This window comes from Moschus berezovskii, chromosome 14 (genome assembly GCF_049115385.1).
Source record: "Moschus berezovskii isolate FMDL1 chromosome 14, NW_MosBer_1.0, whole genome shotgun sequence".
Lineage (NCBI taxonomy): Eukaryota > Metazoa > Chordata > Mammalia > Artiodactyla > Moschidae > Moschus > Moschus berezovskii.
This window is the reverse complement of record NC_142473.1, coordinates 88,630,405-88,644,507: the sequence shown is the minus strand read 5'-3', so window position 1 is coordinate 88,644,507 and position 14,103 is coordinate 88,630,405. Positions and strand designations below refer to the sequence as shown.

Below are 14,103 nucleotides of genomic sequence, written 5' to 3'. Positions count from 1 at the left end.
AGCATTCACAGTAAGACTTTTAATTTCTGTGCCCTTTTTAACATTGTAGAAAGTGCTTCTGCTGCTAAGTCACTTCAGTCGTGTCCGACTCTGTGTGACCCCATAGACGGCAGCCCACCAGGCTACCCCATCCCTGGGATTCTCCAGGCAAGAACACTGGAGTGGGTGCAGAGGATGGGAAATTACCCTTTCAGGTGGCAGCGTCTCTAAGGACAGGTTGTTTTCCATTGCAAGAGTGTTGGCCTGATGTTGGGTGATCCTGGTTGTAGCCTGACCTTTGATTACTTGACTTGGGACTACTCATCTTCAAAGCCTTTTATTATGTATAAAGTGGAGATGATGATAGTATCAAGTATAAAATGGAAATGCCTTGCTGACTTCATTGGGTTGAGAGACCTCAGAGTAAATACGGTCGGATCTTGTAATGCAGAGACATGCTTAATGCAGTACCTGCCACGTCCTGGGTTGCCAGTAAGTTATTTCACTCACTGGATGCGTGAGTTAACTCCTGAGTAGATTATGTGAGGTGATATGTGGGAAGGTGCTCTGTAAGCTTCAGGTGCAATGTAGGTGGAGAATCATAACCTCTCTCTTTGCCCGTTGCATTCTTTGCCCTTGCTCCGTTGCGGCCGATTCTCTGAGCCCTGACTTCTGGGCTGGCGTGTGAGGCAAGAAGAGAAGCTGGGGGAGCCCGGCGCCCCGGTCTGTAGGCAGCGCCTGCGCAGTGTTCATTTTGTGCTGACACCCAATCATCGTCCAGCAGGCGCGTCCTTCAAGGCAGCCGGAACCTGTGTCAGCGTCCTTCAGCTGCTGGCACTTGAAATAGTCACTGGGGCCCGTGTCACGGCTTCCAGGGCCCTGCGGTTCTGTGTCGTGCCTTCAGTTGCCTTTCCTTCCTCCCCCAGGTTCTCAGATACGTTGTGCATCAAATGCTCTACATGATCCTGATGGTAGAAGTGGGTAAAGGCTCCCATCACGCCCCCCTTGCCATCACGCCTCCGGTTGTCAGCAGTAGGAAGCTGGCCATCCAGTTTGTAAGGTAAAGGGCGCACAGCTCAGGTCTCTGTCTCTGTCACTAGCCCTCCGTCTCCCGGGCCCTGTGCTAGCCAGGACTTCTGACGCCTGTGGAACTGACATATGTCTGGGCTGTGTGTGCTTTGTGGTTCGGAATAAAGCACATAGCAGCTCATCTGGCTTGTGTGGTAAGGGGTGGTGTCGGGGGTGGTGTTGGGGGCGGTGAGGAGCCCACTGTCCATGGGCCCGTTGGTGAGGCCAGCTCTGAGTCCCGACAGCGGTCTCCGTGTCTGCTGCTTCAAGTCTGTCTCTGCCTTTTTTGGCTCTCCTCTGAGTTCCTTTCCTTAGGTTCCTTGCAACTTTTTTTTTTAACTTCTTTTATCAATAATTGATAGACTAATCTTCCCATCATGAGTCAGTAGGCTTTGCCTACAAAGTCCCGTGTCTGGGCTTTACTGGGAAGATGCTGCTGCGTCACAAGCTGTTCTGTCCTCAGTTTTGTCGGTCTGGCAGCAGCACGGAGGTGGTGGGGACAGTGGAGAGCATGCCTGTGAGCAGATGCCGTGCCGGGCAGGTGTGGGCACGGGGTGCAGGGGTGGGTGTGGGTGCAGGTGCGGGGTGCAGGGGTGGGTGCGGGCGTGGGGTGCGGGTGCCGAGTGCGGGTGTAGCTATGGGGTGCAGGGTGTGGGCGCGGGGTGCAGGGGTGGGTGTGGGCGCAGGGCATGGGTGCAGGTGTGGGGTGTGGGTGTGGGTGCAGGTATGGGATGTGGGTGTAGGTATGGGGTACAGTGTGTGGGTGCAGGTGTGGGTGCAGGTGCCGGTATGGGGTGCGGGTGTGGGTGCAGGTATGGGGTGTGGGCATCCAGGTACAGGTGCTGTCTGACCCCTGAGGGAGCCTCTCTCCTTAAGGATTTTTTTTGAACGGTAAATAAGATGTTTTAAGTAGAAGCAGTTGTTTTAAATTTTCCATGTATTCATGATGTCAGCAATTGTAGTAATATATTTCTATAATGGCGTAAATAAACTTGACACTTGGAAATGGGTTGAATGTGGGCATTCTAATAGCTTCTTTGAGGGTTAACTTTGGAGAAGTACTGTTAGAAATTCATTTTGCTGAGCTACCATGAGGTAGTACTATGTCTCAATCTATCACTTCCTTCAAAAGGCTATATTGGAGCCTTTAAAAAAAAAGGCCCTTTACAGAGAAAGCTTGCCAAATTTTTTGAAAATTATTTATTTATTTATTTATTTATGGCTGTTCTGGGTCTTAATTGCTGCACGGGCCTCTCTAGCTGTGATGACTGGGGGCTACTTTAATAGCAGTGTGCAAGTGTCTGGCTACAGAGGGTGGACTTGAGGGCTCCCAGGCTTCAGGGGTTGTGGGCCGTGGGCTCAGGAGGTGTAGCTCACGGGCTTAATTGCTCCTCTGCCTGTGGGTTCTTCCTGGGTCAGGGATTGAATCCACATCTACTGCATTGGGAGGTGGATTCTTTACCGCTGAGTCACCAGGGAAGCCTATTTCAGTCTTGATAAGAACCATCGTAAGCAGTCCAAGGATCTTGTGAGGTCTGGGCCCTGTCCCTCCCTGACTGGCCGCTGGACGCAGGATCTTGTGAGGTCTGGGCCCTGTCCCTCCCTGACTGGCCGCTGGAAGCAGGATCTTGTGAGGTCTGGGCCCTGTCCCTCCCGGACTGGCCGCTAGAAGCAGGATCTTGTGAGGTCTGGGCCCTGTCCCCCCTGACTGGCCGCTGGAAGCAGGATCTTGTGAGGTCTGGGCCCTGTCCCCCCGGACTGGCCGCTGGACGCAGGATCTTGTGAGGTCTGGGCCCTGTCCCCCCGGACTGGCCGCTGGACGCAGGATCTTGTGAGGTCTGGGCCCTGTCCCCCCGGACTGGCCGCTGGACGCAGTCAAGACCACCCGGGCGTGGGGGACGGTGCTCCATCATGATGCCGTCTTCACACGCCACACGCTCCGACCTTGCTGGCAGCACAGGCGTAGATTGTTCTTAATAGTTAGGGTTTCTGAAATGTAGGAATGTCACTGTTTTTGAGAATAGGTTTAGGGAAAGTTGTTATTTTATTTTTATTATAGATGTATTATAAACAGTGACTGTTTCTTTTCTTTTTTAAAGTTTGCTGGTGGATGAACTTAAAGAAAGCATGTATCCAGTCCTTCGTACTCTACTGCAGCACATCTGTGTCGAGGTACTGTTTGCTGTATCATTAAGAGTATGAAAAACATGTGAAAGTAAATGCATGTGTGAGTGTTCTTAGAAAGGAGTCTAGATCATTACCAAGCGTTGTATTTTTTATTTAGTATATTCGCTGTTCTCTTTGAGTATTTTTTGGGGGATAAAACAACTCTTTTTCCTTTTTTAGAAAACTTCAAATATATAAAGATATAGAACAGAGTAATGAACAGAATGTTCAGTGATTTTGTATAAGGAGAAACTCTGCAAGCACATAGGCACACTGGATTTTCTTAGGAAGCAGATTTCATCATATCCCTTCAGACAGAAACATTGCATGCATCTCTGTACAGCATAAGAACTCTTTTAAAGCATATCCACAAAATATTAACACACCTAAAAATTCACAATAATGCCTTAATATCATCCAATATCAAGTTAGTATTCAAAATTCTGTGAATATCTCTTAAAATTTTTAACAATTTGGACAGATGATCCATCAGTTGAACTCTGTGAATCCTAGAGATCTATAAACACTCTGAAATTAGGCTTGGAGATTTCTTCTAGGCTAATTTCCCAGTAGGTCTGAGACATAAAACTGGGTAGTCACTTCTGTAAAATGTAGACACTCGGCACTGTTGCTGAGCTGGGTGCACTCAGCGGTTGTCTGCTTGCACCAGTGCATGTGTCTCTGTTGTTCTGCGTGGGGACTGGCGGGGCAGCTTCTCAGGGTCTGTGTTTCAGGTGGTTGACAAATCTGAGTACCGGACTTACGCAGCTCAGTCCCTGGTCCAGCTGCTCAACAGGCTTCCCTGTGCAGAATATGCTTCTTTCATGGCGTGGCTTTATGGATTAACACGAAATGCCAAGGTAGGTGTTCACCTGCGTGAGCTCTTGGCTCCCGGCTCTGTGGCTCTGGTGACTGCAGGTCTGAAAATGGAGTGATGCTTTGTGTTCTTCCTCTATGATGGAGACGCATGCGGTTTTGCTTTCCCAGGTCTCCTACCGGGTGTTCACTCTTGATGTAGCCTTGGCCCTCCTGGAGCTGCCTGAACGAGAGGTGGATGGCCCGCTGACCCCGGAGCACGAGAAGTTCCTGAAGCATAAGTTCTTGGTCCAGGAAGTCCTGGTCGCCCGCTGTAAAGACAAGGCCCCGACGGTGCGCAGCAAGGCGCTGTCCAGTTTTGCACACTGCCTGGATTCCTCTGCCGCAGGCTCCTCAGACAGCATCCAGGAGCTTTTGCAGCACAGTGAGTGTGCTGAGCACCCCGAGCCTGGCCTCACGTCTGCTGGTCCAGACTGGGTGGCAGAAGTAATCGGAGCGCTGTGATAGACTGTGGCCCTCAGTCCCCTTCCGGCCGGCCGTGCTCTGGGATAGCTCTCACATGAGCGGTTTCACAGTCTTGTCCTCAGGTTGAGGCCGTTGGCTGCAGTCAGTGTTACTTTGTGTCATTGGGTAATGGCTGTATTGGGCCTGTTTAATGCACACAGTGAATTGTCAGTATTTAGAATCTGTCTCATCTCTAGGCGTGATTATCTTGATTTGGGTTCTTCTGTAAATATTTACATGCGGTTTTTGATACTGTGACTTTTCTCCTCTGACCTGTCTGCTCACTTACAGCTCCTGAAGTTCCAGGAGTACAGAGCCACCAACAGAGTCCATTGACAACTTCATCAGGTAAGAAAATGGGTCAATATACTGTCAGATATTGAATAATCGTCTTTTTAATTAAAGGACTTGATGAATATTTGTAATGTTTTCTGTCTGCATACTACCTGATTTAATACTGCACTTTTTTCTTCAAAGAAGTTAAGATTTATTTCAGTAATGATTCATAGTAACTTAAATGTGTAATATGACATGATTATGTTAATGAAAAGTATAACAATTTTTTAGTGTACTGACAGAGCCTTTTTAAAATTTATTTTTAAGCTTTTTCCTATCAGAGGCAGATACTTAACCCTTCTGCAGGTTCAGAGGTGATCCACACAGACAGCAGTGGTGAAGCAGCCGGATCTATGGGTATGTCAGATCTTATACCTTATTAGATGAGCAGTAACCAGTAGATTTGAGACAACTGTAGGTAGCGCCTCAAAACGTGGGAATCTTTTTTCAAATTCACCCTTACTATTGGAAGATCTTTTGTTTTCCCTTAAAAGTAATTTCTGTTTTATTTCCTTAATTGATGTCCTTGCACTATTCTGTATTTCATTTCAAGGTAAAGAAAAAGATACATTTCACTTGTCATGTATTTCTGTATTTCACATATTTCTGTCACACTTCAAAGAATGTTACAAATATTTTATTTGCTCACTGAAGTCAGTTGTTACGAACACTTGGGCTTGCTGACCAGAAAGGACCAGTTACTAGGGAAAGTGCGGTAGAAATTAAATTTAATTTAGAGAAAAGTCATCACAGAAGAGGGGAAAAAATGCACAATACCATGGCCCTTGTTTCGGAGAAGGCACTGACAACCCACTCCAGTACTCTTGCCTGGAAAATCCCATGGATGGAGGAGCCTGGTGGGCTGCCGTCTATGGGGTCGCACAGAGTTGGACATGACTGAAGCGACTTAGCAGCAGCAGCAGCATGGCCCTTGTTTACTTTTTATTCCTTATTACTTTTTCCACGTGGCATCTTGACTGTGATCATGCCATCCCAGAATCCACTTCTAATACATGGTAGGGAACTGTGAGTCCTGGCTTCCGTGGGAAAGTGCAGAATCTGGGTTATAGTTTCTCTATACCAGTAATATGAACTGTCTTAACAGGTCACACATACCATGTGGAGATTCTGGGGTCCTCTCTCCCATGAACCCTGTACTTGATTCTGAAAACACAAATGATGTTTGTACTCTTTCGGTGACTTACTGAACCGGAATAATCTGGGAAGGTAGAGTGTCTGTGATTGAGGAGGGCAGAGACACACCTCGCTAGGCAGCAGAAAGACCTGGAGCTACTCTCAGATTCTGCCTCTGTCTAGCTGTGCGATCTGTGAGAGTCACTGTTACGGGCTCTCCCTTCACCTATATGATGACATGGCATACTGTAGTAGAGAAAACCTGCGTTAGAATTGAGAGGCAGTCTGAATACCTAGGCCAGTTCTGTTACTAAAGAGCTGGATGACCCAAGACACGGGAGTCAGCAGACCTCCTTGACTGCTTGTCACTTCTGATCCTGAAACCTTGTCTGTCCTTCACAGAGGGCTTTTGTCAGGTCTGCAGAAGTCATATTTAGTGAAGTGACTTTAAAAGACAGAAGAGAGAACATGTGCAGAGAATAAATGATATAATGAGATCTATCAGTTTATATGATAAACATGGATATCATTCCTCCCAATCTGTGCAAGGCACTGCAGGTACAAACCCTAACAAAAATAGTTCCATGTCTTAAGGAGCAGGGGGAGAGGCAGGTATGTGTGTACCTAAAATCATAATGCTGTGAGATGGGTGCTGAGGTGCAGTAAAGTGCCGTGAGAATCAGTACTTATCATCGCAGTCTGAAAGACTACATTTAAGTGACTAGGCATTAGTCTATGTTACTCAAATTCAGAGTAGTAACTCAGGATGTACTAAGATTCCCTAAAATAACTAAAACAATTTAATATGGAAAAATGTCTAATGTTTGCGTTAACTCCAGTCTGAGCAAGTTACAGATTCACTGTTGTACATTGTCATGCAGTTGCTCAGTCGTGTCCAACTCACTGAGACCCCATGGACTGCAGCAAGCCAGACTTCCCTGTTCTTCACTGTCTCCCAGAGCTTGCGTAAACTCATGTCTGTTGAGTCAGTGATGTCATCCAACCATCTTGTCTTTTTGGTATAGTTCTTCTGTGTATTCTTACCACCTCTTCTTAATCTCTTCTGCTTCTGCTAAGTCCATCCCATTTCTGTCCTTTATTGTGCCCATCTTTGCATGAAATGTTCTCTTGGTATATCTAATTTTCTTGAAGGGATCTCTAGTCTTTCCCATTCTGTTGTTTTTCTCTATATCTTTGCATTGTTCACTTAGGAAAGCTTTCTTATCTCTTCTTGCTATTCTTTGGAACTCTGCATTCTGATGGGTATATATCTTTCCTTTTCTCCTTTGCCTTTCACTTCTTTTCTCAGCTATTGGTAAGGCTTCCTCAGACACTGTGAACAGGAGGTACTGATCAAAACCACCCTCAAGAAAATGAAATGCAAAAAGGCAAAATGGTTGTCTCAGGAGGCCTTACAAATAGGTGAGAAAAGAAGAGAAGTGCAAGACAAAGGAGAAAAGGAAAGATCTATTCATTTGAGTTCAGAGTTCCACAGAATAGCAGGGAGAGATAAGAAAGCCTTCCTCAGTGATCAGTGCAAAGAAATCGAGGAAAACAATAGAATGGTAAAGACTAGAGATCTCTTCAAGAAAATTAGAGATACCAAGGGAACATTTCATGCATAGATGGGCTCGATAAAGGACACAAATGATATGGACCTAACAGAAGCAGAAGAGATTAAGAAGAGGTGGCAAGAATACACAGAAGAACTGTACAAAAAAGATCTTCACGACCCAGATAATCACGATGGTGTGATCACTCACCTAGAGCCAGACATCCTGGAATGTGAAGTCAAGTGGGCCTTAGAAAGCATCACTACGAACATAGCTAGTGCAGATGATGGAATTCCAGTTGAGCTATTTCAAATCCTAAAAGATGATGCTATGAAAGTGCTGCACTCAATATGACAGAAAATTTGGAAAACTCAGCAGTGGCCACAAAACTGGAAAAGGTCAGTTTTCATTCCAATCCTAAAGAAGGGCAATGCCAAAGAATGTTCAGGCTGCTGCACAATTGCACTCACTTTACATGCTAGCAAAAGTAATACTCAAAATTCTCCAAACCAGGCTTCAACAGTAAGTGAACCGTGAACTTCCAGATATTCAAGCTGGATTTAGAAAAGGCAGAGGAACCAGAGATCAAATTGCCAACATCCGTTGAATCATAAAAAGCAGGAGAGTTCCAGGAAAACATCTACTATTGCTTTATTGACTATGCCAAAGCCTTTGACTGCGTGAATCCCAACGAACTGTGGAAAATTCTTCAAGAGATGAGAATACCAGAATACTTACCTGCCTCTTGAGAAATATGTATGGAGGTCAAGAAGCATCAGTTAGAACTGGACAGACTGGTTCCAAATAGGAAAAGGAGTACGTCAAGGCTGTATATTGTCACTCTGCTTATTTAACTTATATGCAGAGTACATCATGAGGAACGCTGGGCTGGAAGAAGCACAAGCTGGAATCAAGATTGTTGGGAGAAATATCAATAACCTCAGATATGCAGATGACACCACCCTTATGTCAGAAAGTGAAGAGGAACTAAGAGCCTGTTGAAAGTGAAAGAGAGTGAAAAAGCTGGCTTAAAACTCAACATTCAGACAACTAAGATCACGGCATCTGGTCCCATCACTCCATGACAAATAAATGGAGAAACAATGGAAACAGTGACAGACCTTATTTTCTTGGCTCCAAAATCACTGCAGATGGTGACTGCAGTCATGAAAGTAAAAGACACTTGCTCCTTGGAAGGAAAGCTATGACCAACCTAGATACCATATTAAAGAGCAGAGACATTACTTTGCCGACAAAGGTCCATCTAGTGAAAACTTTGGTTTTTCCAGTAGTCATGAATGGATGTGAGAGTTGGACTGTAAAGAAAGCTGAGTGCTGAAAAATTGATGCTTTTGAACAGTGGTGTTGGAGATGACTCTTGAGAGTCCCTTGGACTGCAGAGATGCAACCAGTCAATCCTAAAGGAAATCAGTCCTGAATATTCATTGGAAGGACTAATGCTAAAGCTGAAATTCCAATACTTTGACCACCTGATGCAAAGAGCTGACTCATTGGAAAAGACCCTGATGCTGGGAAAGATTGAGGACAGGAGGAGAAGGGGACGACAGAGGATGAGATGGTTGGATGGCATCACCGACTCGATGGACATGAGTTTGAGCAAGCTCTGGGAGTTGATGATGGACAGGGAGGCCTGGCGTGCTGCTGTCCAAGGGGTCGCAAAGGGTCAGAGACGACTGAGCGACTGATCTGAACTGAACTGGACTCCTGTACAATGTATTAACCTCCATCCATAGTTCCTCAGGCACTCTGTCTATCAGATCTTATCCCTTGAATCTGTTTCTCATTTCCACTGTGTGGTCGTCAGGGATATGATTTAGGTCATACCTGAATGGCCTTGTGGATGTCCGTACTTTCTTCAGTTTAAATCTGAATTTGACAATAAGCAGTTTGTGATCTGAGCCACAGTCAGGTCCTGGTCTTCTTTTTTGCTGACCATATAGAGCTTCTCCATCTTCCGGTGCAAAGAACATAATCGGTTTGATTTCGATATTGGCCATCTTGCGACGTCCGTGTGTAGAGCCGTCTTGTGTTATTGGAAGCAGGTGTTTGCTGCGACCAGTGATTCTCCTGGCAGAGGTCTCTTAGTCTCTGCCCTGCTTCATCCTGTGCTCCAAGGCCACACTTGCCTGTCATCCAGGTGTTTCTTGACTTCCTGCTTTTGCATTCCAGTCCCCTATGACGAAAAGGACATCTCTTTTTGCTCTTTGTTCTAGAAGGTCTTGTAGGTCTTCATAGAACCGTTCAACTTCAGTTTCTTCAGCGTTACTGGTCGGGGCATAGACTTGGATTACCGTGATATTGAATGGTTTGCCTTGGAAACGAACAGAGATCATTCTGTCGTTTTTGAGATTGCATCCAAGTACTGCGTTTCAGACTCTTGTTGACTGTGATGGCTACTCCATTTCTTCTAAGGGATTCCTGCCCACAGTAGTAGATATAATGGTCATCTGAGTTAAATTCACCCATTTCAGCCCATTTTAGTTCGCTGGTTCCTAAAATGTCAATGTTCACTCTTGCCATCTCCTGTTTGACCACTTCCAATTTGCCTTAATTCATGGACTTAACATTCCAGGTTCCTATGCAATATTTTTCTTAACAGCATCGGACTTTACTTCCATCATCAGACACATCCACAACTGGGGGTTGTTTCTGCTTTGCCTCAGCCTCTTCATTCCTCCTGGAGCTATTTCTCCACTGAACTCCAGTAGCATATTGGGCACCTACTGACCTGGGGAGTTCATCTTTTAGTGTCGTATCTTTTTGTCTTTTCATGCTGTTCATGGGGTTCTCAAGGCAAGAATACTGAAGTGGTTTGCATTCCCTTCTGCAGTGGACCACATTCTGTCAGAACTCTCCACCACGACCCGTCCGTCTTGGGTGGCCCCACATGGCACGGCTCAGTCTCATAGGGTTAGACAGGCTGTGGTCCCCGTGATCAGTTTGGCTAGTTTAATTTTCTGTGACTGTGGTTTTCACTCTCTTTGCCCTGTGACAGATGAGGATACGAGGCTTACGGAACCTTCCTGGTGGGGTGACTGACTGGGGGGTAGATTGAGTCCGGCTTTGCTGGGGGAGACGGCGCTCAGTAAATCTTTAGTCCAGTTTTCTGCTGATGTGTGGGGCTGTGTTCCTTCCCTATAGTTTGTGAAAGTTGCTCAGTCCTCTCTGACTCTTTGTGACCCCATGGTCAGTCCATGGAGTTCTCCAGGCCAGAATACTGGAGTGGGTAGCCTGTCCCTTCTCCACGACATCTTCCCAACCCAGGAATTGAACCAGGGTCTCTGCACTGCAGGTGGATTCTTTACCAACTGAGCTATCAGGGAAGCCCCCTGTAGTTTGGCTTTGGCTGAGGCCAAACTGTGGTGGGGTTAATGGCGGTGATGACAACCTCCTTCAAAAGGACTTAGGCCAGCACGCCTTGGCTCCCAGGACTGTTGTATTCAGTGCCCCTGACCCCCTGGCAGGCCATTGTCGAGCCATGCTTCCACTGGAGACTCCTGGACACTCACAGGCAAGTCTGGCTTAGTCTGTTGTGGGGTCACTGCTGCTTTCTCCTGGGTCCTGGTGGGCACAAGGTTTTGTTCTCACCCTCTGAGAGTCTATTTCCTTGTCGTGTGGAAGTTCTATAATCAGCTGGCCTCCAAAGTCAGATTCCCTGGGGGCTCTCAGTCCGTTTGCCGGATCCCCAGGTTGGGAAGTCTGTTGTGGGCCCTGTAGCCTTTGCAACAGTGTGAGAACCTCTTTGGTGTAATTGTTGTCCAGCCTGTGCGTTCTCTACTTGGCGGCTCTGTGCTGGATCTAATGGCGACCTCCTCTAAGAGGACGTGGGCCAGGTGCCACGCCCCCCCCGGCCTGCTGCAGCCAGAGCTCCATCCCCAGGGCAGGCCACCGCTGACCCGTGCCTCTGCAGGAGACACTCAAGACACTCTCGGGCAGGTCTGAGTCTCTTGTCGGGGTCACTGCTCCTTTTCCTGGGTCCTGGTGCAGACAGGGTTTTGTTTGCACCCTCTGAGCAGCTCTGGCGGGTGTGAGGTTTGATTCGAAAGCCGCTTTTCCCCTCCTGCCGCCCTGTTAGGGCTCCCCTTTGCCCTGGGACGTGGCGGTGTCTGTTTCTGGTGAGATCCAGCACTCTCCTGTCTATGGGCTGTTCAGCGGCCAGTTGCAATTCTGGCGTTCTCGGAGGAGCAGACGAGCGCAAGTCTTTCTCCTCTGCCTCAGAATCCAACAGTAGATTCTCACTGTTGTACAGATGCCTCCAAACACTACTGTATTGCTTTAATGATGCTTCTAAATTATGAGAGCTTGCCAGATGTAAAGAGCCCATGTTCCCACCTTATTTTTGATAAACTAAAATGACTTGTGTTGTTGGCATTAACTGTACATTAAAAATTTTGTATAGTTACTATGTGCCAGATACTATAAGTTCTGTTGTTGGTGTTTTTTCTTTTGAGAGGTAATTCATAAAAGTCACCATTTAAAGTGTGTTGAATCCAGAGATTGTTAGTGGTTCATAAATCTGTATAATCAACCTCCAGAAGCTCCTCATTAGCTGAGAAGGAAACCCCATCCCCACGCGTGGTCAGTCTGTGTGCCCCCCTGTCTGTGGGTCCTCCTGCTCTGGGCGTCTCAGACAAGGGGAGCCCTGGGACATGGGGCCTTGTGCAGACAGCTTCTTTGCCATCTGTTTTCAGGGTTCATCCACGTTGAGGCATGCACTACTCTATCAGTGCTCTGTTCCTTTTTATGGCTGAATAGAGTCCATTGTATGGACGGACCACATTTTGTGTGTTCATTCATTCTGGCAGTTCCTCAAAATGTTAGACATACAGTCATCACGTGACCCAGCAGTTCCACTCCTTGGTGTGCAACCGCAAGGGAAGAAAAGAGTGACTCCATGTCCACACTCATGCGCAGCGCCCGCGCTCATGCGCAGCGTCCTCCCTCATGCGCAGCGCCCGCGCTCATGCGCAGCGTCCTCCCTCATGCGCAGCGTCCTCCCTCATGCGCAGCGCCCGCGCTCATGCGCAGCGCCCGCGCTCATGCGCAGCGCCCGCGCTCATGCGCAGCATCCTCCCTCATGCGCAGCGCCCGCGCTCATACGCAACACGGTGTAACAATGTTTGTAGAAGCATCCTTCACAGTTGCCAAAAAATGGAAACAACCCAAATGTCCATTTATCTTTTTATTTTTGAGGTAGAAGTTCATATTTTCTACATCCAGATCCTTTTCAGATATGATTTCCACACCTGTTTTTCTCATTCTTTGGGTTATCTTTTCACTTTCTTGATGGTGTTCTAAGAGTTTTATAGTTTTAGCTCTTAACATTTTGGTCTTGGTTCAATTTTGAGTTAATTTTTGCTTATGATGTGAGTTAGGGATCCAGCTTTCAATGTGAATATCAAATTGTCCAACTCTTTCCAACCCTTTGGACTATACAGTCCATGGAATTCTCCAGGCCAGAATACTGGAGTGAGTTAGCCCTTCCTTTCTCCAGGGGATCTTCCCAACCCACGGATCGAACTCAGGTCTCCCACATTGCAGGAAGATTCTTTACTAGCTGAGCCACAAGGGAAGCCCAAGAATACTGGAGTGGGTAGCCTATCCCTTCTCCAAGGGATCTTCCCAACCCAGGAATCCACTGCATTACAGGCGGATCCCTGAGCTATCAGGGAATGCCAATGTGGGATATATTGCCACTGTAAAAATACTGAGCTTTCCAGCCCATGAACAGGGATGCCTTTCTGTATTTAGGTCTCCTCTAATTCATTTCAGTGATGTTTTATAGTTTTCAGTGTGTAATTCTTGCTGTTTACACTTATTCCTAAGTATTTTATTCTCTTTAACTCTTTATTATAAGTGAAATTGCTTTCTTAATTTCATGTTTGATTGTTTATTGATAGTTTATACAGCTGATTTTAATGATTGATCTTGTATCCTGCAAGGTTGCTAAATTAGTTACTAGCATTAAAAGGTTTTGTGTGTGTGTGTGATTCCTTAAGATTTTCTACCTATCAGATCTTGCCATCTGTGAGAATAGTTATTTCTTTTTTCTAATCTGAATGCCTTTGTTTCTTTTTCTTGCCTATTTTCCCCAGCTGGAACTTCTAGTAGAGTTGAAGTGGGGAAAGTAGACATCCATGTCTTCTGTTCTTTGTCTTTCCTGTTGAGTGTGGTGTTAGCTCTGCGTTGCTTCAGGATGGCCTTTATCACTGTGAGGAAGTTTTCTGTTTTCTGACTTTGTTGACTGTTTTTATCATGAATGGGTGTAGGATTTTTCATGTACTACTTCTACATCTATGGAGGTGATCAGGTGGCCTTGGTCCTCTGTTCTATGATGGCATATCACAGTGAATGATTTTCCCATGTCCTCAGATAAGTCCCAAGCATGGAGTATAATCCCTTTTGTATCTTGCTGGGTTAATTTGCTAATATTTTGCTGAAGATTTTTTTTTTATTTTTTGGCTGCACCACGGGGCATATGGCTCCTTGACCAGGGAACAAACCTGTGTCCCCTGCCTTGGAAGCT

At 46.4% G+C, this 14,103-nt stretch overlaps 1 protein-coding gene across 3 annotated transcripts in view; it reads left to right on the top strand.

Annotated features, from left to right (window-relative positions):
• NCAPD3 (non-SMC condensin II complex subunit D3) overlaps positions 1-14,103 on the top strand; it is a 59,395-nt gene that overhangs the window by 9,543 nt on the left and 35,749 nt on the right. For all 3 annotated transcript variants that reach the window (XM_055424207.2, XM_055424206.2, XM_055424208.2), the window contains 6 exons: positions 906-1,039; positions 3,147-3,219; positions 3,948-4,073; positions 4,201-4,453; positions 4,825-4,881; positions 5,137-5,226. In XM_055424207.2, coding sequence (XP_055280182.2) covers positions 906-1,039; positions 3,147-3,219; positions 3,948-4,073; positions 4,201-4,453; positions 4,825-4,881; positions 5,137-5,226 — 733 coding nt within the window. The remainder of the gene's footprint in view (positions 1-905; positions 1,040-3,146; positions 3,220-3,947; positions 4,074-4,200; positions 4,454-4,824; positions 4,882-5,136; positions 5,227-14,103) is intronic.